Source organism: Myxine glutinosa, chromosome 6, assembly GCF_964187855.1.
Source record: "Myxine glutinosa chromosome 6, kmMyxGlut1.1, whole genome shotgun sequence".
Taxonomy (NCBI): Eukaryota; Metazoa; Chordata; class Myxini; order Myxiniformes; family Myxinidae; genus Myxine; species Myxine glutinosa.
The window spans coordinates 109937992-109960588 of NC_136266.1; the positions used below are offsets into that span (position 1 = coordinate 109937992).

Here is a 22597-nt window from a genome sequence, read left to right on the forward strand (position 1 = left end):
CTAAAGGACTCTCAGACTGTGAGAAACAAGATTCTGTGGAGTATAATAGAAGGGTTTATTATAATAACAGAATAATGGTATAATAGAAGAGTATAATAGTAAAAATAATAGAAGGGTTTATTCATAAACATAGATAAATAAATAACATAGATAAATATCGGGATAGGGAAACGCGGTGATAAAACTAAATTCTAGGTTGGGACGTCCCCACTCACAGACTTCGGATACAACAATGAGAGAATGAATAAAATAAATGTCCCGTCGTGTATTTGTGAATGCGAGCTTATCTGTCTGGCAGCGTAGCGTCGGGTCGATGTTCGAGCGCGTCGTCCGATGCAGCTCTGGTTGGCGCGAAGAAAGGCCTCGATGTGCCCCCGCTCGCCCGCTGCCAGGCCCCGAACCACCCGCTCGCCCCGGTCTCGTCTGCTCAGTGGCACGCCTCGCTCGCTCGCTCGTCGGTCGCACGCGAGGTCCCGTTTGCTCGTAGCACCAAGCCTCGCTCCAAGCTCCAAACCTCGCTCCAAGCACCAAGCCTCGCTCCAAGCACCAAGCCTCGCTCCAAGCACCAAGCCTCGCTCCAAGCACCAAGCCTCGCTCCAAGCACCAAGCCTCGTTCCAAGCACCAAGCCTCGCTCCAAGCACCAGGCACCAAGAGCACCAAGACCAAGACCAAGCACCAAGAGCACCAAGACAAAGACCAAGCACCAAGAAGAACCCAGGGAAGATGACCCAGAATGCCCGCGAGCGAGTCGTTTTGTCACCCGTGGTGCGACGTCAGCTCTCTTACTCCACCAACCAGTCCCTCACTTCTTCGTGGTCTTTCCCGCCTTCTGATGTCACTGGCCCTTCCCCTCTAATCAGCGACCTGCTTTTAAGTAGTGGTTTTGCGCCTTCTGCACTGATTGGCCGAATGTTCGCGTCTTCCGCACTGATTGGCCGAGGTGTCCACAGTCGGTGGCCAATCAGTGTGCCACTTCCTTCCACCTTCTTTTCACCAATCAGTGGCCAGCTTTTCACCCCCAACCAATCACACGTTCCCCTGGGCGTGGCTATTGCCTGCCTTGCACGATGTTTGTTGCTATGACAGCGGGTGATGTGGCGTACTACGTGGCTGCTGCCTGTTGCTCTTCCAAAGTCATTGTGGTGGCGGGGAATTATTTAATGTGTGCACTAATGGATCTATCAAATGTGTATGAGTGCGTTGCCATAAGGGACACTGGGTTTCTCAGAGGGAACGACACACGAGGGAATGTTACCCATAATCCCTGTACTAATTAGCATGCCCCGCCCCCTCATGGCGGGGACACAGATACAACTTATTCCGACATACGGCTAAACGTAGAACTTATTACAGGTAGATTCCCTACTAGTACCCGACTGCAAAGCCGCAATGAGCCGGCGAAGCCAAAGCTTCTTGCCACTATTTTACCCATCACTATGGCATCAGTAGGTTAGGTAGTTTGTAGTAGGTAGGTGTAGTCGGTACCGTAACTAGTTCAAAATGACACCATTTGCATTCTGGATGAGATTAAAATTTATTAAAATTTCCTTCTTGATTAATTCGGTGAATGTTCATTCATTCAATAGTTCATTCAATATTCATTCATTCTTCTTGATTAATTCGGTGAATTCCGTCTCAACTTCGGATATTTCCGGCCGTGAAAAACCATCCCCTACGGCCGCGAGATTTCTAAAAAATAATTCTTCGTCAATTTTAGAACATTTGACGCTGTTTTCAGCGTCCGAAACGCGTAATAAGCTTTTTAAAAATATTTTTCAAATGCTCGAATCTCATTGGTTCCGGTGTTTGGTGACGATTTTCGTTGAAGATAACGAGGTTGGTCTTAACGTATGTTAATTACAAATTAGAGGTGCATTAGATTGTGAATCAAACAAAGACGGGTGAAACAAACTCCTATTGAACTTTTTCGCAATTGTTTTATGCAAACTTCCGCATCCGGTCGATGGCGGCCTCCATTGAATGATTTGGTTTTCGAAATATTTTTTCAAATGCTCGCATCTCATTGGTTCCGGTGTTTGGTGATGATTTTCGCTGAAGATAACCAGGCCCGTGCGGGCCGAGGTTGGTCTTAAAGTATTTTAATTATCAATTAGAGGTGCATTAGATGGTGAATCAAACAAATACAGGTGAAAGAAACTCCTATTGAACGTTTTTCAATTTGTTATGCATACTTCCGCATCCGCAAGATGGCGGCCTCCATTGCGCTTCGGAATTCTCAAGCCAAGGGATACAGCAAGATCTGGTTTTCGACATAATACGTACGTGTTTATTGACAACACCGGCTTCGCCGGCTATCACGACAGTCGAGTACCTACCTATGCAGATCTACCTGGCTCTAGATATTCCTCTACCCATAAGTCATAACAATATAATCACAGTATATACTTAGATAATCACCAAACTTATACAACACAGTGTGGTGCTGCGCACACACGACTCGATTGCCAGAGAGGTAGGCCACAACGCGTTGGTAATACAAAGAGTCTTTATTCAAAGCTCGCACTTCAGCACTGAGCGGGCTCGAGCTTAGAGCCCGCATATATATCCCGAGGCCATGCCTAGTCCCCGGGCGTGGCCGATCGGTCGATAGGCGGGGCATGAATTCCAGTTCCCCGCCTGGACGTTCGCGCCACCTGCTGGTGCGCTGAATTTGTGTCCCTTGTGTCTGCCACACGCGCCCCCCCAGAATTCCCGCGCACCTGAAGGGTGAGTTTGCGGGGAGGCCGGATGACCCGGCCGAAACGCCCCCTGGCGATGGGTGCCGGTCTGGGGGGTGGCGGGACGGCGGGGCTGTGGGGTGCCGGAGGTCCGACCGCCGGGGGGCGGCCTCGACGCGGAGGCAGAGCTGCTTGCAGGGGGTGGTCCGGATCGAGGTGGGCCGGCTTGAGGCGGTCCACGGAGATGCGATCCGGGGCACCGCCGATGTCGATGGTGAAAAATTTGTCCCCGGTCTCCAGCACGTGGAAGGGCCCGTCGTACGGGGGCTGAAGCGGTGCCCAGTGGGCGTCGTGCCGGAAGAAGGCGTACTTCGCAGTGCGAAGCTGCGGGGCGACGTGGGAAGGCGGGCAACCGTGATGTGCCGTCGGCACCGGGGCGAACCTCCGGGCGGTCTCCTGAAGGGCGGAGCGCTATTGCGCAGCGGACCAAGGAGCCGTGGATAAATTCACCCGGTACCCGCAGTGGTTGCCCAAAGACCAGCTCCGCCGAGGACGTGCGCAGGTCGTCCTTGGGCGCCGTCCTGAGGCCCAGCAGGACCCAGCGGAGTCTGTCGACCCAGCCGCCGTCGCGGAGGCTGGCCCGGAGCGCGGCCTTCATTGAGCGATGAAAGCGCTCGCACAGGCCATTGGCCTGGGGGTGGTAGGCCGTGGTGCGGTGTAGTGTCACCCCGAGCCCTTGCGCCACCGCGGCCCAGAGCTCCGAGGTGAACTGGGGGCCGCGGTCGGACGAGATGTCCGAGGGGGCACCAAACCGGGCAACCCAAGTGGCGATGAAGGCCTGCACCACATCAGCTGCAGACGTCGCCGCCAATGGGACGGCCTCCGGCCACCGCGTGGTGCGGTCCACCATGGTGAGGAAGTGGGTGAACCCCCGCGAGGGGGGCAGAGGTCCCACCAAGTCGACGTGCACATGGTCGAACCGACGCTCGGGCACCGCAAACGGGGCCAACGGGGCCTGGGTGTGGCGGTGGACCTTTGCGCGCTGGCACGCGAGGCACGTCCTGGCCCAGTCGCGGACGTCCTTCTGGAGGCCGTGCCAGACGAACTTCGCCGCGACGAGCTTCTGGGATGCCTTCGTGCCCGGGTGGGACAGTCCGTGGATGGCGTCGAAAACTGGGTGCCGCCAGCCAGCGGGCACGATGGGGCGAGGCCGGCTGAGGGAGACGTCGCATAGGAGGGCCGCGCCCGTGGCGCCGAACGGCACCTGGGTGACGCGGAGGCCCGTGACGGCGGTCCGCAAGGCCTGGACGCCGGGGTCGGCGGTCTGGTCCTCCGCCATCCGGGCATAGTCGACCCCAAGGTGGACCGCGAGCACGACGGACCGGGAAAGGCAATCCGCCACTGGGTTGTCTTTACCCGCCACATGACGGATGTCCGTCGTGTACTCGGACATGGCAGAGAGGTGACGCTGCTGCCGTGCCGACCATGGCTCGGCGACCTTGGCCATCGCGAACACAAGGGGCTTGTGGTCGACGAAAGCCGTGAACGGGCGGCCCTCCAGCAGATGGCGGAAGTGTCGGACCGCCAGGTGGAGCCCGAGCAGCTCGCGGTCGAAGGTGCTATAGCGGCGTTCGTGCGGGTGAAGCTGCCGGCTAAAAAACGCCAGCGGTTGCCAAGCACCACGCATCCACTGCTCATGCACCGCGCCCACCGCGTAGTCCGACGCGTCGGTGGTGAGGGTGATCGGCGCATCGGGCGCCGGGTGCGCCAGCATGGTGGCGTCGGCCAGGGCCAGCTTTGCGCCCGCAAACGCCGCGGTCATCGGCGCCGACCAGGCGATGTCATCTTTGCCCGGCTTGCCCCGGAGGGCCTCGTGCAAGGGGCGGAGGAGCTGGGTGACGTGGGGCACGAAGCGGTGGTAAAAATTTACCATGCCCAGGAACTCCTGGAGCCCCTTGATCGTGCGGGGCCACGGGAAATCCCTGACCGCCTCCACCTTGGCCGGTAAAGGGACGGCCCCGTGCCTGGTGATGCGGTGCCCCAAGAAGTCGATGGTGGCGACGCCAAAACGGCACTTGGCGGGGTTGATGATTAGGCCATGCTGGCCCAGGCATTCGAAGAGCGTGCGGAGGTGGAGCAGGTGCTCCTCCCAGGACGCACTCACGACCAGGATGTCGTCCAGGTAGACAAACAGGAAAGGTAAGTCGCGCAAGACGCTGTCCATAAGCCGATGGAATGCCTGGGCCGCATTCTTCAACCCGAAACGCATTCTCAGGAACTCGAAGAGGCCGAAAGGGGTAATGACGGCCGTCTTCGGGACGTCGTCCGGTTGGACGGGGACCTGGTGGTAGCCCCGGATGAGGTCCACCTTGGAAAACACGGTCGTGTTTGCCAACCGGGCGGAAAAGTCCTGGATATGCGGGACCGGGTCGCGGTCGGGGGTGGTGGCATCATTGAGCCGGCGGTGGTCCCCGCACGGCCGCCATCCTCCGCCGGGCTTCGGCACAATGTGCAGAGGAGAAGTCCAAGCGCTGTTGGAGCGCCGTACCATCCCCAGCCGCTCCAGCGTGGCGAACTCCGCTTTCGCCACCGCAAGCTTCGTGGGCTCGAGTCGGCGTGCCCGGGCATAGCCCGGCGGCCCGACCGTGGGGATATGGTGCTCCACCCCGTGTTTAACGGCCACCGCTGAGAAGGTGGGCTGCGTGAGGGCCGGGAAACTGGCGAGGAGGCGGGTAAAGTCGTCCGCTGCCGGAAGCATGCAAACTAAACTCGCCAGAACCCTCCAGCAAGCCGCTTGGCAAGCCGCTCAGTGAGCCGCTCAACGAGCCGCTCAGCGAACAAGCGAGCGAGCTGAATGTTTCGGCCTGGACGAGCCGTCTGCGCTTCACGTCGACCAACAGCCCATTCGTACATAGGAAGTCCGCACCGAGCAGTGCCATTGGCACGCTGGCGGTCACGAACGACCATTGAAAGCGCTGCCCTCCGAACCGCAGGGAGAGGCAACGCTTCCCGAATGTGCGGATGGGTGTACCGTTGGCGGCAAGCAAAGCGGGGCCCCGGCCCACGGTTTGCTTGTAGGACATGGAGGCGGGGAGGACGCTTACCTGCGCTCCTGTGTCGCAAAGAAAACGGCGCCCGGACAAGGTGTCCGTGATGAAAAGGAGGCTGCCGGAATGGCCGACGCTCATGGCCGCAAGTGAGCGCCGGTCGTTTCCCGACCCGACAAAAGAGCACGGCGGGCGACACGTTTTAGCCTGGCGGCCGAACCTGGCATGGTAGTAGCACCAGGTTTGCGGCGGTAACGGCCGCGGCGGCGGTGGTGGCGGCGGTAGTGGACGGGGCGTAGCGAGGGAAGTCGGGAGCGCTGGAGCCTCCGCGCCGGGATCCACTACGGCAGCACCGTACACCGACCGCGTGTCGCAGGCCGCAAAATACTTGTCGGCCTCTCTAGCCAGGGCGCTGGGTTCCTTTATTTTGGAACCAGCCAGAGCGAGGCGTACCTGTACGGGTAGCTGGCATAGGAAAAGCGCCCGGAATAAGAAATCCGGGGGCTGGTCTCCAAGCAGGGACAGCATGGAATCCATCCGGACGGATGGTTGTGTGTCGCCGAGGGCGGGAAGGTCCAGGAGGCGGTCGGCCCGTTCGATCTCCGTGAGCCCGAACGTGGCGATGAGGAGACGTTTGAGCGCCTCGTACCTGTTGACGCCCGGCGGGCGCCGAAGGATGGACACGACTCGGGCGGCAGTGCCGGGCCCGAGGGCGGCGACCACGTGGTAGTACCGGATCTCGTCCGCCGTTATGCCTCGGAGTTGGATTGAGCTTCGGCCTGCAAAAACCAAACGTCGGCTTGCGCTTCCCAAAACTCGGGGAGTTTGACTGCGACGGCGTTGGTAGCCATGGCGCGTTCGGTGGTCAGCAACGGCTGAACCAATCGGGGTCACCAGTGTGGTGCTGCGCACACACGACTCGATTGCCAGAGAGGTAGGCCACAACGCGTTGGTAATACAAAGAGTCTTTATTCAAAGCTCGCACTTCAGCACTGAGCGGGCTCGAGCTTAGAGCCCGCATATATATCCCGAGGCCACGCCTAGTCCCCGGGCGTGGCCGATTGGTCGATAGGCGGGGCATGCATTCCAGTTGCCCGCCTGGACGTTCGCGCCACCTGCTGGTGCGCTGAATTCGTGTCCCTTGTGTCCGCCACAACAGTATATATAATCACCAGAAATGTATTTTGCATTTTCATGGAGGCCTACTCACTCATCATTGTCGTAGTAAAACTTGCAAAGAGCCCAGGCAACAATTATGGGACAAGGAATTCCTGCAGGATACAAAAGATGGTTAATTATATCTTGCCTTTGTGCTTCCAACAATATACATTCTAACACTTAATGATTATGGTGGTAGTTCTGATGGGATGCTCTTGAGGTAGTGCAATTGTTTATGAGCTGTCTATTCAGGGGTTTAATTCTAGACCCGACTGTAAACTATTGGACTGGCACTGCACAGGCAGGGAGATGCGTTACTGAATGCACCATCTCTCTGATGGAGATTAAGCAGGGTGTCCCATGTGCTTGCATTAGTTGGTGGAAATTAAATATCCCATCGTGTCTTTCAGGAAGAGTAGGTGAGTTATCGAACACGAATGGCGACTTTGTATCCGGGGAGTCAAATAAAGTAAAATTGTCAAGGATATAGCACCGCGATTAATATAGTAATCACCAGTATGAGTCACGAGGTGAGGAAAACATGCGATCAACACCCCGCACCATAATCTATCTATCTATAATTCCAGTAATCTCTGTGTGTCTGTGTGTTTGTTTGTCTGTGACCGCTGTTTCTCGACAACCACGGGTCCGATATACTTGAAACTTGCCAGGTATATTGCTGGGGACCCGAGGATGTGCCTTTTCAAGGTTTCATATTAATCGGAGAAGTAGTTACCGAGCTATGTCCAAAAAACGATTCAACCAATCAGAGAGCAGCGAGCTATCACGTGTGCCGAACGTGGCGAACAGACTCTGCCTCGGACGGCACATTTGAGAGCGTATTCATTTATTTCACGTTGGCAAACTATGTTGGCGTTAAACTATGTTTTAAAACTAATTAAAACTAATTTGCGATTCATCGTAACTGCGATATGCGACCTGGAGGACAGTCAAATGAGGACGTCACTTCCGGACTTACGGATAGTCATAGTGACGACGTACTGATGCTGAACGTGGCGAGCAGACGCTGTAAGGTACGATCGATTGTAGTACACGTTTATAATAACTCTGCCGATACAGGCCCGATTAACTGCAGCGCCATCCGAGCTGCGGCGTCGGGACGATACATTCATTGTACGGTCACATCACGCACTTACGGGCACGCCCATGCATGCATGGGCGAAGACATTTTTTTTTTTTTTTTTGGCAAGGAACGGGCACCCACGTACGGGCACGTCCTAGTATATATAAAACACAGTTTGTGTGTGTGTGTGTAATGTTACCGATAGACTCCGAAACGGAGAGGCTCACGTGCTTGATATTTGGCATAGACATGGCCATTGAGCCTGGGACGAACATGGCTGAGACCATATTTGACGAGATCCATATTTTTTATTCATATTTACCTCAGCGCATTTCAGCGAAGTACCCGCTAATCTCAGCCAGTGCGAGCAGCTCGCTGATTCGCTCAGAGCGATCACGTGATGTTCCATCCCGTCACACGTCACACGTTTGCACGTAATTCAGGGCGAAAAGCGATTACGGTTTTTCACCTTTATGCGATCGTGTTTTGTGTCGATTTTGTGCGATATGAATTAAATTTTAATTCATATCTCGTGTTTACGAATTCGAATACGAAGGATTTCCCCTTTCGATTTCGAATACGAATCGAATACGAGCTTGAGTCGAGAGGGCGAATGTACGGGTCTCCCCTCCCTCCCCCACCCGGCAATGCCGGGTACTTCTGCTAGGATCACGTGATGTTCCAACTTTGCCGCCATAATCTCACAGTTATGCGTTCGCACGTAATTCAGTTTTTTCACATTTCAGCGAGGAACATTGCCATTCACACCACATAGGTTTTTTTTTCACTTTCATCTGATATTTGTGATTTATTTCAAACAAACTGTATTTCCCATCTACACGGCCATGTATTCCTATTAACGTTATGTAAAGTACATAAATTGTGTGGATTACATCATTTCTGGATGTGATCAATTGCCAGTAACCATCTATATCCCTCCCCTCCCCTTCCCCCTCCACCCTACCCTCTCCCCTTTCCCCTCTCTTTCCCCCATGCCCCTCCCTTTCCCCCCTACCCCTTCCTTTCTGCCCTACCCCTTCCCCATCCACCTCCCCCTCCCCTCCCCCTCCCCCCATGCTCCTCCCTTTCTCCCCTACCCCTTCCTTTCTGTCCTACCCCTTCCCCTCCCCTCCCCCACCCCCCTACTCCTTCCTTTCTGCCCTACCCCTTCCCCATCCACCTCCCCCTCCCCTCCCCCTCCCCCCATGCTCCTCCCTTTCTCCCCTACCCCTTCCTTTCTGTCCTACCCCTTCCCCTCCCCTCCCCCACCCCCCTACTCCTCTCCCCCTCCCATCCCTCCCCCTCCCCCCACCCTCCCACTCCTCTCCCCCTCCCATCCCTCCCCCTCCCCTCCCCCCTGTTCCCCTCCCCTCCCCCTCCTCCCCCTCCCTCGCTTTCCCCCCTCCCCCTCCCTTCTCCCTACCCCCTCCCCTTTCCCCTCCTCTCTCCCTCCCCCTCCCCCATGCCCCTCCCTTTCCCCCCTACCCCTTCCTTTCTGCCCTACCCCTTCCCCATCCCCCTCCCTTTCCCCCATGCTCCTCCCTTTCCCCCCTACCCCTTCCTTTCTGTCCTACCCCTTCCCCACCCCTCTTCCCTCGCCCTCCCACTCCTCCCTCCCCCCTCCCACTCCTCCCTCCCCCCTCCCACTCCTCCCTCCCCCCACCCTCCCACTCCTCCCTCCCCCCACCCTCCCACTCCTCTCCCCCTCCCCCCACCCTCCCACTCCTCTCCCCCTCCTCCCCTCCCCCCTCCCTCTCCCCTCCCCCCTGTTCCCCTCCCCTCCCCTTCCCCCTTCCCTCCCCCGCCCGGCAATGCCGGGTACTTCTGCTAGTCACCAATATTGTAATCATAGATGTGAAAGGTGAGGTAACATGAGGTGATGGAAGCGTGTGATAAAGATGCTGCACCATAATCACCAATATTGTAATCACCATGTTGAGAGGTGAGAAACCATGGTGAGGAAAATGTATGATAAAGACACTGCACAGTAACCAATATTGTAATCATCGCTGTGAGAGGTGAGGAAACACGAGGTGAGGAAAATATGTGATAAAGACACCACACCACCACACCGTAATCACAAATATTGTAATCACCTCACTGCTGCGACCAATTGAAGACTGAAAGGAAAACCGGGTCCACCAGATTGGTCAGTGCCAAAAACAATCGACGAGTGAAGATCGCCGGCATAGCTACAGCGACACCAGCTCTATTTATTACCCTGCGCTCGCGAAGCGAAATTCAGGGTTAAGCATTCGTGTACGTACAGAGAATAAAGCATCACTAAAAATACGTACATACGTACGTACGTGCGTGTCTGCATTTCAGTAAAGTAAAATGTGTGCCGTGTCAGCATTTTAAAAATTCATTTTCTCGGCAACCATTGGTCCGATTGACATGAAATTTTCACCATAGGAGGTCTCCTCCTGTAGAATATTTTGGTGAATATTATAACGTCACAGGTCACGTGGTACGGGCGCCATCTTGGGAAAAAGTTACACATCTATCTCCCAAACCGCTCAATGGAAAAAATTGAAAGATGGCTCATTGCCAAGTACTCACCATGGGGAATAAGATAATTAAGATATGTTGATGGTGATGTCATCGGTGCCTTAATTATGACGTCATAATTCGACAAGTACAACGCTTGATCTGATCAGTATGAATAAGACAAAAATTCCACTGCAACTGTTAGTCAGTCCCATGGACATGACATTTTCAGAATATGTGCGGCTCCTCGTGTAGAATTATGTAATGATAATTATAACGTCATATGACACGTGGTACGGACTCCATCTTGGAAAAAAACCGAAAAACCTTGCACCTCTATATCTCCGAAACCGCTCCATGGAAAAAATTGAAACATGGCTCATTGTTAAGTACTCCCCTTGGGGAATAAGATATGTTAATGATGATGTCATCTGTGTCTTTGTTATGACGTCATAATTCGACAAGTACAACAGATATCTGATCATTGTGAATTTTTTTTTCTCAGCAACTGTTGGTCTGATGGGCATGAAATTTTCACCGTAGGAACGCCTCATCATGCAGAATATTTTAATGATAATCATGACGTCATAGGTAATGTGGTACAGGGTTCATCTTGGAAAAACCGAAAAATGTTGCACCTCTATATCTCCAAAACCGCTGCATGGAAAAATTGAAACAAGGCTCATTGAAAAGAACTCCATATGGGGAATAGGTGTTGTTAACGATGACGTCATTGGTGCACTAATTATGACGTCATAATTCGACAGGGACAACGCTTAGTCTGATCAGTTTGAAATGTATTGAGCGTGATCTATGCAACAATTCTATTAGAGAATATAAATTTATGATGTCATCGCTCACGTGGTCTGGCAACCATATTGGATCAAAGGAAGAAAATGTTCAAAAACAGAAGAGTTAGCTCGCACCAAGTTGACTGCGCAGAGTAAGTATTCTATGAATACCACCTAGTTTATTAATTTTTTTCAAGAGGGGTGAACCGTCAATGTACAAATGTTATAGAAAATGTCACCAGGTTCCTAAGCTTCCTCTTGGAGGGGTGGGCGTTTGTGGCTTTGTGCATGAGGTCACATATGTACCAATCAATTAGTCAGTGTTCCATGGTGTACCATATTAAACCCATGTTTACGTTTCTACCCTCTCCTTTTATGATTATAACCACTGCCCAATCCAAACTTTGCTATCTAACTTCCCCAAGCTGTACGAGCCTGGTTTGGCTACCACGGAATTTGTGGGTAGTATTTTTGTATGGCACATTAACATGTCATGGCAGGTGGTGCGAGCCTCCAACTCACAAGCAGATTTAAAAAAGGCAGCCCAGGGATGTGGTAGCAGTTGAATAAGAGAAGTACAAGTGATAGCATAATAGTTTGAGTTTGAATGTGAAGAGAGGAAGACTCCACTCTGTGCAAGAGGACAGAATAGTTGCAGAATATGAGATAGAAGTCGACAGAACAAGTTGGATATTAACAAGTAGAGAACATTTTTTTTTCCTGCACCTCCTTGCCATGTGGCGATCATAACTACCAAGTTTGATGAATATCTGCACAATCGTTTAGGAGAAGATGGCGTGACTCACAGACGGAGCTGTTCGCAATATCACTGCGTTTTTTTTCTGTAATTAGAAGCCTGGTGTTGGCTTAGCGGTTAGGGTGCCGGCTTGGGATCCTGGGTTCGAATCCTGGTCGATCATTGAATTAACGCCAGGGGGGTTGACTCAGTCTGTCATCCTTCAGGGGTCTGGAAATTGAGTACCAGCTCACTGGTAATTCTCTGTGTGGCACAAGAGGCGACTAACAGGGTTGGTGGCAGGAAGGGCATCTAGCTGTAAAACATTGCTTCAAAAAGGGGACCACAGTGCCCAAATAAAAAGGCTGACCCCTGCTCTGCAGGGAAAAAAGATGGCCTCTAAATGCGGTTCTTTTATTTCCTTTTTTTCAAAATTAGTTCTCTCAGGCTCGTGGAAGATTTGTTGCACACACAAATCACGCACTCAGATGCAGAAGGAGACAGCAGACAATACAGAACTTGATATCAGAGAAGCAAGGCTGTTAAACATGGGAAAATTTACTTTCTGGAACACACTGGTGTGTGGCGGCACCATCTCGTCCTAGTAGCAGAGTTCACTCATCTCTCTACACTCATCGGGGCACCTTTTCAAGAGAAATCTCCCTCCCCAAGGGGACCGTACATGCTCTCTCCAACAAATGTGGAGAGTCGAGCAAGAAAGCAGCACGTACCATTGTGATAGTCTTCGATATGACCCCGCTTTGGTTGGAATTGAGAAACCGCCCTCTGAGATTCAAAGTGGATGCACATTGTAAGTTAAGAGTGGGTGGTGTGTATTGTCCTGTGGGGGATCTTTCATACCTTGTTTCTTTGTTGTCGTATATAGTTGCCAGTGTATAAGTTAATTTACCTTCCTGTACTTTCTTTAACGGGAGGATGGCCTAGAGCTGCGTTCCGCAACCTTTTTAGCCCAGGACACAATAAAAAACCCAGGAATCCAGTCGCGACCCAACCCCCCCCCCCCTCCCCCACAAACCATCACGGAAATATCGATTGCTTATGACGTTAATATCTTGGTAAGGGTTCGGTTCATCATCTTTGTACAGTAGTACAATTCGTAATTGAACAATAAAGCAAAGTGACGACAATCATACCAAACACTGTCCTTATTTTGTAGAGAGAGAGAGACAGAGAGACAGAGAGAGAGAGAGAGAGAGAGAGAGAGAGAGAGAGAGAGAGAGAGAGAGAGAGAGAGAGAGAGAGAGAGAGAGAGAGAGAGAGAGAGAGAGAGAGAGAGAGAGAGACAGAGAGAGACAGACAGAGAGAGAGAGAGAGACAGACAGACAGACAGACAGAGAGAGAGAGAGAGAGACCACGCCCCCCTTGAGAATGAGCAGCGACTTCGATCACAGACACCGCCCACTTGATATTATTGTCAGCCAATCAGGCGTAAACTCCCTGCCTTGTTAGCACGGACGTATATAATAAACCTGGACCCGCAATGCGACTATCACTCCCACGTGAGCTAATGAAGTCACCGGAAGCAGTCTGGCGGCCATGTTGGTGTGACACTCCCGCCACCCCACGAAACTTTAAACAAGTCAGTTTGTTCATCAGGTGTTCAACGTACGTTGACATATTTTGTGTGTATGTAGTATGAAGGTAGCATGTAGTATGAAGGTTGTAAGTATGTAGATAGTAAGTATTAAAGTAGTAAGTATTAAGGTAGTATGAAGGTAGTATGTAGTATGAAGGTAGTAAGTATGTAGATAGTAAGTATTAAAGTAGTAAGTATTAAGGTAGTATGTAGTATGAAGGTAGTATGTATGTAGGTGGTATGTATGTAGGTATTATGTTTGTAGGTAGTATGTTTGTAGGTAGTATGTTTGTAGGTAGTATGTTTATAGGTAGTAAGTATGTAGGTAGTATGTATGTAGGTAGTATGTATGTAGGTAGTATGTATGTAGGTAGTATGTATGTAGGTAGTAGTAGTATGTTGTGGTAGTATGAAGTGGTAGTAGTAGTATGTAGTGGTAGTAGTAGTAGTTGCAGTGCCAAGTTGTCATAGTAGTATGTAGTATGTAGTAGTAGTAGTATTAGTAGTAGTAGTAGTAGTAGTAGTAGTAGTAGTAGTAGTATGTTGTAGTATGTTGTAGTAGTCATAGTATGTTGTAGTAGTAGTAATATGTTGTAGTAGTAGTAATATGTTATAGTAGTAGTAATATGTTATAGTAGTAGTATGTTGTAGTAGTCGTAGTATGTTGTAGTGGTAGTAGTATGTTGTAGTAGTAGTAGTAGTATGTTGTAGTAGTAGTATGTAGTAGTGTTGTAGTAGTAGTAGTATGTTGTAGTGGTAGTATGTTGTAGTGGTAGTATGTTGTAGTAGTAGTAGTAGTATGTTGTAGTGGTAGTATGTTGTAGTAGTAGTATGTTGGCCGCAAGAAAATATGCTTCCCTGACCTATGCATCCACGTTATCATGTTGGTTTGTTTACAAGCGAGTGTCACACAAACATGGCCGCCGACCGACTCGCTCTGACTTCAGCCAAGGAGGCGCATTGCGGGTCCAGGTTTATTATATACGTCCGTGCTTGTTAGCAGCTTCGGAAGAGATGAATCCGCCCCTACGATGAATCCGGATGAAGATTTAATGAAGAAGATGAAGATAATGTTGAAGATGAAGAAGATGATGAAGATGAAGATGAAGATGAAGATGAATCTCACAACATTCATTGGCGGTGTATCTTTTGTGAAACAGAATAAAACTTTAATTATTAAAGTGACACGCCAAGATAATGTGTTTGAACTTTATTTTAATCTTCATCGTGAATAGATAATTAACTTAAAATGTAACATGAACTGATAAACAAAACAAGAATAACTTTCACTGAAAAAACCCGATATGCATCTGAACTTATATCCAGGTTCAATGTTCCGTTATCATGAATAACATTAAATAAACAACTTTCACTGATTAAACCCGAAAGTGAAACTTACAAGCCTAATTCAAATGTTCCGTTCGCAACATTGTAGATGTCGATTATCCACATCAGTGCGATGGTTGACTTTGCATATTGGCTGCGAGATCATCGATTCGGCTTTGAAGTGGCGACAATGCGATTCTCAGGTTGGCGCACAGGGCCACTGTCTCCAGTTTGTTTCGATACTTGGACTTCAGATATCTCATCGTTGAGAAACCTGCCTCACACATCCACCTCACGTCGTGAATGGCATCAGGAACTTTACCGTGAGATGTGCAATCTCTGGGTACTCATGAGACACTGTCAGCCAAAACTTTACTAAAGTGTCCTTCCTGAACAGTGTCTCAAGTGTACCGTCGGACACGATGTCGATCAAGTCCTCTTTCAATCTGTTGGACAAGTTGCAGCACGACTGAACGTCGACTGAATAAGGGTCTCAGATCCACTTCTTCTCCACGCGTGGATCAACAGGAAAGTATTCGTCAAATCATTTGCGCAGGTTCACCAGATGTTCGACGATGACATCCTTAATGTCCACACGTTCCTCGACACTCTTGCTGAGCAGATCATCCAGGTTTTCAAACATGTCAAATTCATCATTGGTCTGTATTCTTCTCTTCCATAGATCCAGCTTTGACTTGAACGCTGCTATCTTGTCATACATTATGAACACGGATTTCGCCTGCTTGTTTGTTTTGCCCTGGAACGATATTGTTGCGGATCTCGGGCTCGTCGACGTACTGAGGGGGGGTTAAGCCAAGCTCCCCCTCGAGCTCCAAGTAAACGAGGCCGCCACTCACTCTACACTCGTGGGGGGCGGATTGCTACGCAATTCCAGCCGCCGAGCCCACAGCTACGCGTGGAAGGGTTAACGGGCACAACCCGAGTACCTTCGACACACGCAGCCGTGAGAACGGGGACTGAACCTCGCACGAGTCAAGCTGGTATTTAACGCCCGAGCGGTTGTGCGTCGCATAACTCATGCCGTTAATCACTATTGAACCCGATCGAGCGGTTTTAATTCGTGCAATGCGACGTCAAGAGTGAAAGGACGATGACGGCCAGGTTGGAAACAAACCACAGGATTTATTCACAAATGTACAGTATTCATAGAAAAGGGACACAGCGAAGAATCTTAACGGCCTTACTTACGTTCCCAGACAAGGGCCCTCAGACTCATTCAGGGAAGGGGAGGAAGAGGGGAATGCGCCCAAAGCACGGCCGCTCATGCAGTTTGCCTGGACAGGCTCGTTTGGCGGATACCCCCAAGGATCGCTCCAACCCCAGGACACTACAGCAGGGGATGTTCGTGGCAGGGGCGTTGATCATGGTCGTGCACGTAGCAGGAATCCGAGGAGCGTATCTCAAGGTCAGCGAGGCAGAGCGCACGTGCAGGGAGTCCAGGCAGAGAGAACGTCGGGGCAGAGAGAGCGTTCAGAGTCCGAGCCAGAGAATCCAGAGAGAGCGGGGGTCCGGGCCGGGTTTTATAGCCCCCCCCGGAGCCCCACTCGAATGTTCCACGGGCCTCCGTTGGCCACCTGGGGTCACGTGTCGTGACAGCCCCTTATTGGTCACCCTCGGGCACTCCCTTCAGCTCCCATTGGCTGCTCGCTGCTCACCGGCCACGCCCTCCAGCTCCTCCCTCGGGCCTGCAAGACTTGTCCTAGGCCCATGACCAGGCACTTTAGGCTTAAATGAGGCCTACCATTAGTCTACCTGCCTCAACGCATACTAACACTGGGAAGGAGACTATACTTCACAATTAATAAGAAATAACTAACGAAGCGAGGCTACATGTTGTCTTGTAACTAACTATGGGGGGTGGGGGGGGGGGGAGGAGGTTGCCTTTAATTACAAAACCGCAACAACATGTTCAGATTGTTCAATAAGTTGAAGATGTCGGCCATGTATGCCAATGTTGCGATGAATTTGTTGTTTTTGTAGTAGACTGCCAGGTCTGACCTAGCCACCTCAAAGAATGCGAGGACCTGGTCGCGAAGTTCATACAATCTTGCCAAAGCATCTCCTCTGGAGAGCCAGCGAACAGCTGCAAAATACAGCACCGTGGTGTGTTTTGCATCTTGCTCCTTACACAGCTCTGCAAACAACCTCGAATTTAGGGCACTCTTCCTGAGATGGTTGATTGTTTTCACTGCAATGTCCATTACTTCGGCAAGTCCAGGTGACATCTCTTTCGCCGCTAATGCCTCGCGGTGGAGGAAGCAGTGGGTCCAGCTTGCCTCTGGTGCCACATCTTGGATTAGCTTAATGACACCGCTGTGCCGACCTGTCATCGATGCCGCACCATCGGTACAAACGCCAACACAATCTTCCCACCTGAGGCTATGCAATGCGATGTGTTTGTTGACGACTGCGAATATTTCTGCGGCCGTGGTCTTGGTCTGTAGCTCGTCACATGCCAGAAGATCCTCCACAAAATCATCGTCATACCGATAACGAACAAATATGAGGATCAACGCCTTTTGTGCGATGTCCATTGACTCGTCCAACTGGATGACAAACTTGGCCTCTAGGTTTGCGTACAGCTGGTGCTCGATGTCTTCGCCCATGTCTATTATCCGTCGGCGAATCGTGTCGGCAGAAAGCGGCATGGTGCTTATCTTGGAAGCCGCCGTCTCTCAAAGCACTTCTCTGCACATCGCCTTGGCGAATGGCAGGATGAGTTGCTCTGCAATACAAGATAAATAAAATAACACATGAACATTTCTTTCACTTTATGATTAATCTTGATTTTGTTCCAAGATCCAAGGCATTATAAAAATTCAATATGTTCGATGTGATTGCCGTACACACTTTTTAAAAAGAGCCAAAGTTTAAGAATGGCAGTATTGCAACAAACAATAAAACTTACGAAGTTGTGATATACCAACGTATACATGGCACGAGTAATAGTAAGCAAGAACCCGACACATCAATATTCTAAAGACGAAATGAAAAACTAAATTTAACTATACTTACAGCGCCACGTATTACTTTATGAACCTACAAACCGCCAATGCAGTGAAATACGTTGAAGAAAAAAAGAAAAAGAAACTTACCCGCAATAGTGTACGGTTTCTTTTCTTTGGCTATCTTCTCCGCCACCAGGTAGCTGGCTTTGGTCAGTCCCTTCGATGGAAAAACAGCCGAACTCATTACTGACTTTTCTGTTGTTCATATCGCGTTCTTTTCGGAGAAAAAACTCCCGCGACTTGTTGACATGGTCTCCATGTTTCTTCTCGAGGTGCCGTTTCAGCTTTTGGGGCCTGAGGGACTCGTTGGCCAACACGGCAAGGCATATCACACACTGTGATCGATGAACATTGTGCTTATCGATATTCAAGGTGAACCCATAGTTCAGGAACACAGGCTGATACTTTCTCGCCATGGCGAGTACCTTACGCTCACAGCTCAATCTTTCGAATGAAAAGCAATGGACATTCGCGTGTCGGAAACTAAACGTATGATCTGACTGACCGGATGCACGCGCGGTACATCAGTACAGCGCGGCAGAAGAGTCCACACTATAAAATGTCGGCGTTGGTTTGATCTCTGTTCTGTTCAGTCGGGAGAAGTAAATCGTCGATAAAGTTTTTTTCCCGCGATTTCTGAAACGAGCGTGCGACCCATTCAAAATCCTTTTGTGTCGCGACCCATAGGTTGCGGAACGTCAGCCTAGAGATATGCACACTCTCCTATGAGTCAAATAGTCTGGGTTTTAATTAAGATTGTGACCGTATATGTGTACACGGGAAAAAGCTCAGACATTTTAGCAAAAAATCTGTAAACGTGTACAGTTTATTTGCTAATCCATACTATAGAAGGAGCCGGTCTCTACATCCAGTCTCCATCCATCGTTCGTTCGTTCAGGGCGGTACTTATGCCACCAGCCCATCAGATATGTTCCCTCTGGCGCTAGTTGAAAAGAGGCCACCATGTTGTTTATAGACGTTTTTTCATACACGCAGTCACGTATTGTTGCTGTTTCATGTTTGTAGATACGTATTGGTGGCTGCATTCACTAACCGTTACTATTGTTACTTTGATTTGAATCAAAAATCCACGTCTTTGAAATAGAGACTGAAGGAAATAGGAAACAACAACAAAACGACATAAAATGGGATATAGCCCCCACCTCACCCCCCTCTCTCCCTGGGGTTTTAGCAATTTTGCTGTACGGAGTTAAAGGCTGTCAGTCAGCCATCTTTGATCGCATAAAAAAAACAAAATCTTCTGCATATGTATACGCATAACTCATGTATTGTCTTTGTGCCAAGTTTAAAGAAAAGTGGTCCGTGCCTGTCCGAGAAATGGATGGGGACACAATAAAGTAACAAAATGGCCGCTAGTCGGCCATCTTGGATCTGATCTCGAAAGAAAATGATGTGCGTATGTAAGCCATAACTCATTATCTGTGTGCCAAGTTTGAACAACATCGGCAAATGCGTGTCCGAGAAATGGTTGAGGACGTGTTCAACATCGGGTTTTTTTACAACTAAAATGGCCGCCAGTCGGCCATCTTTGATCGCATCGTGAAACAAAATGTGTATGCCGTCATGTGTTGGCTTTCTGCCAAGTATGAACAAAATCGGTCCATAGATCCCCGAGATATGGGTGTGGTCGCACGGACGAGACCAAATCCATAAGCCCCCGTTTCGGACTAAGTCCAATGGGGACTAATAAACAGCCGTCCAGCATGGCTGGCAGAAATATAAGTGCTGTATAATAATAATCACACATCTGCTATGCGGCTTTTTAAAAATTGTTATTACCTCCGCCCCCAAAGGTGGATGGAGGTTATGTTTTCACCCCTCTCTGTCTGTCCGTTTGTCTGTCTGTTTGTGAACAAAATATCTCAAAAGGTTGTAGACGGATTTGGACGAAACTTGTTGTGTGTGACAAGGAAGAATCGATTCAATTTTGGTGAAGATCCGGATTTGGTGAATAATTTTTTAAGTGATTCTTCACCATCGAGTGATATGGCCAACCAGGTGGAGGTACGCTCTCTATTGAGTGCCGTTCTAGTTTCTGCAGTTTCTGCAGTTTCCATCGCAATCGATAGTAGTTTATAGATTAAGGATTTGGAAAGGCTTTGCAAGCTGCAACCCTCCCACAGGTCTGCAGAAGTCTTCCATAACTCAATAAGCTTGTAAAGCGCTCGCCAAGTGGCTCCCCTGATTTTAAACACTCAAGCAAGCACTCCAAAGAAACGGTTTATAAAGAACGGTTGGCTTGCCAAGCGATACCAAGCTTATTGCTGATGGCCAAAGCTTGGTTGTTGTTAAGGACGCGGAGACTGGTGGAAACGGCAAAGCCACGCCCCTCGCTGATGGCGTTGAAATCTTTAAGCCACGCCCCTCGCTTCGTGTAGACTTCCTGGAAACCGCCAAGCCACGCCCCTCGCTGACTGCGTTGTCATCGTTAAGCCACGCCCCTCGCTCAGTTGTGTTAGTAATGAGTCGAAATCGATGAAATAGTGAAAGTTATAAACGTCCATTTAAATTAATTGCTTAACTGCGAGTCGTGTCGTCCTTTAAAAGAAGCAAATATTACATGTAAACAGAGGTGGTTTGATTGAGAGGAAGGAACGAGGTCAGAATACCTTCGAAGTGTTAAATGGCTGATTTGAGTTGTAATTTTAACAACTTTTGAGGCTCTTTGAAGATGATTAAAGGAAAGTTATTCGAATATTTCCTTTTGGAGAATTACTCAAAGAAATCCGCAATGAGAGAAACTCGAGTAAGCTCGATGTGACGCTGAACGGAGGGATGGAGACGGTATAGGGAGGGAAAGAAAGCACAAAAGTTGGGATGGATCAGAAGGGCATGTCCTCTACGAGGTCCGCCTCTCCGGCATATAAAGGGCGCAATTCAATCACTTGATTCGGGTAGTGAACAGTCACGACATCGTTGTCTCTTGTTGTCGTTTGTTTTCATGTGAGGTTGTGAACGGTCCGCCCCCTCCCAGGCTCGTGTAGTAGTAGAGACCTGGGAGTATAGACAGGATTTCCCTCATCCTTCCCATGGGCCTTACCTCTCCCTCCCTCCCCTCCTCTTGCCCCCCCCCCCCAAACATTATTCATCAAAATAAAAACAGAAAAATGAAACCTCATGGAGGTGCTCAGAATATCGTCACCATGAACCCCACATTGACGTGGTTCTCAGCACCATGAACCCCACATTGACGAGGTTCTCAGCACCATGAACCCCACATTGACGAGGTTCTCGGCACCATGAACCCCACATTGACGAGGTTCTCAGCACCATGAACCCCACATTGACTAAGTTCGCGGCACCATGAACCCCACATTGACTGGTTCTCGTCACCATGAACCCCACATTGACGAGGTTCTCGGCACGGTGAACCCCACATTGACGAGGTTCTGAGCACCATGAACCCCACATTGACGTGGTTCTCGGCACCATGAACCCCACATTGACGAGATTCTCGGCACCATGAACCCCACATTGACGAGGTTCTCGGCACCATGAACCCCACATTGACGTGGTTCTCGGCACCATGAACCCCACATTGACGAGATTCTCGGCACCAAGAACCCCACATTGACGTGGTTCTCGGCACCATGAACCCCACATTAACGAGGTTCTTGGCACCATGAACCCCACATTGACGAGGTTCTCGGCACCATGAACCCCACATTGACGAGGTTCTCGGCAACATGAACCCCACATTGACGTGGTTCCCGGCACCATGAACCCCACATTGAAGTGGTTCTCAGCACCATGAAGCCCACATTGACGTGGTTCTCAGCACCATGAACCCCACATTGACGTGGTTCTCAGCACCATGAACCCCACATTGACGTGGTTCCAAGCACCATGAACCCCACATTGACGAGGTTCACGGCACCATGAACCCCACATTTACTGGTTCTCAGCACAATGAACCCCACATTGACGTGGTTCCCGGCACCATGAACCCCACATTGAAGTGGTTCTCGGCACCATGAAGCCCACATTGACGTGGTTCTCAGCACCATGAACCCCACATTAACAAGGTTCTCAGCACCATGAACCCCACATTGATGTGGTTCTCGGCACCGTGAACCCCACATTGACGAGGTTCTCGGCACCATGAACCCCACATTGACGTGGTTCTCAGCACCATGAACCCCACTTTGACTGGTTCTCAGCACCATGAAGCCCACATTGACGTGGTTCTCGGCACCATGAACCCCACATTGACGTGGTTCTCAGCACCATGAACCCCACTTTGACTGGTTCTCAGCACCATGAACCCCACTTTGACTGGTTCTCAGCACCATGAGGGGGCGGGGCCAAAATAATACTACTCTCGTACCTTCTTGCCATGTGGCGATCATAACTACCAAGTTCGATGAATATCTGCACAACTGTTTAGGAGAAGATAACGTGACTGACAGACAGTTGGATGAAATCCCCACCCCCCCCCCCCTCCCGTTGTTTATTTATTACGCTGTGTTCGCGAAGCGAAATTCAGGGTTAAGCATTCAGGTGCGTACGTGTGCCGTGTTCCGTGTTCCGTATGTGTCTGCATTTAAAAAAAAAACATTTTCTCGGCATTATCACTGAGCTAGTTAGACACATTAGCTCTATTATAGTACACTAGCCGAATGCACCCGGCGTTGCCCGG

General features: G+C 50.3%; 1 protein-coding gene across 1 annotated transcript in view; it reads right to left on the reverse strand.

Moving 5' to 3' along the window:
- The window catches only part of LOC137429437 (corticotropin-releasing factor receptor 2-like), a 189965-nt gene that overhangs the window by 42025 nt on the left and 125343 nt on the right, over window positions 1-22597 (reverse strand). Inside the window, exon 7 of the mRNA XM_078781061.1 lies at window positions 6937-6997. Coding sequence (XP_078637187.1) covers window positions 6937-6997 — 61 coding nt within the window. The remainder of the gene's footprint in view (window positions 1-6936; window positions 6998-22597) is intronic.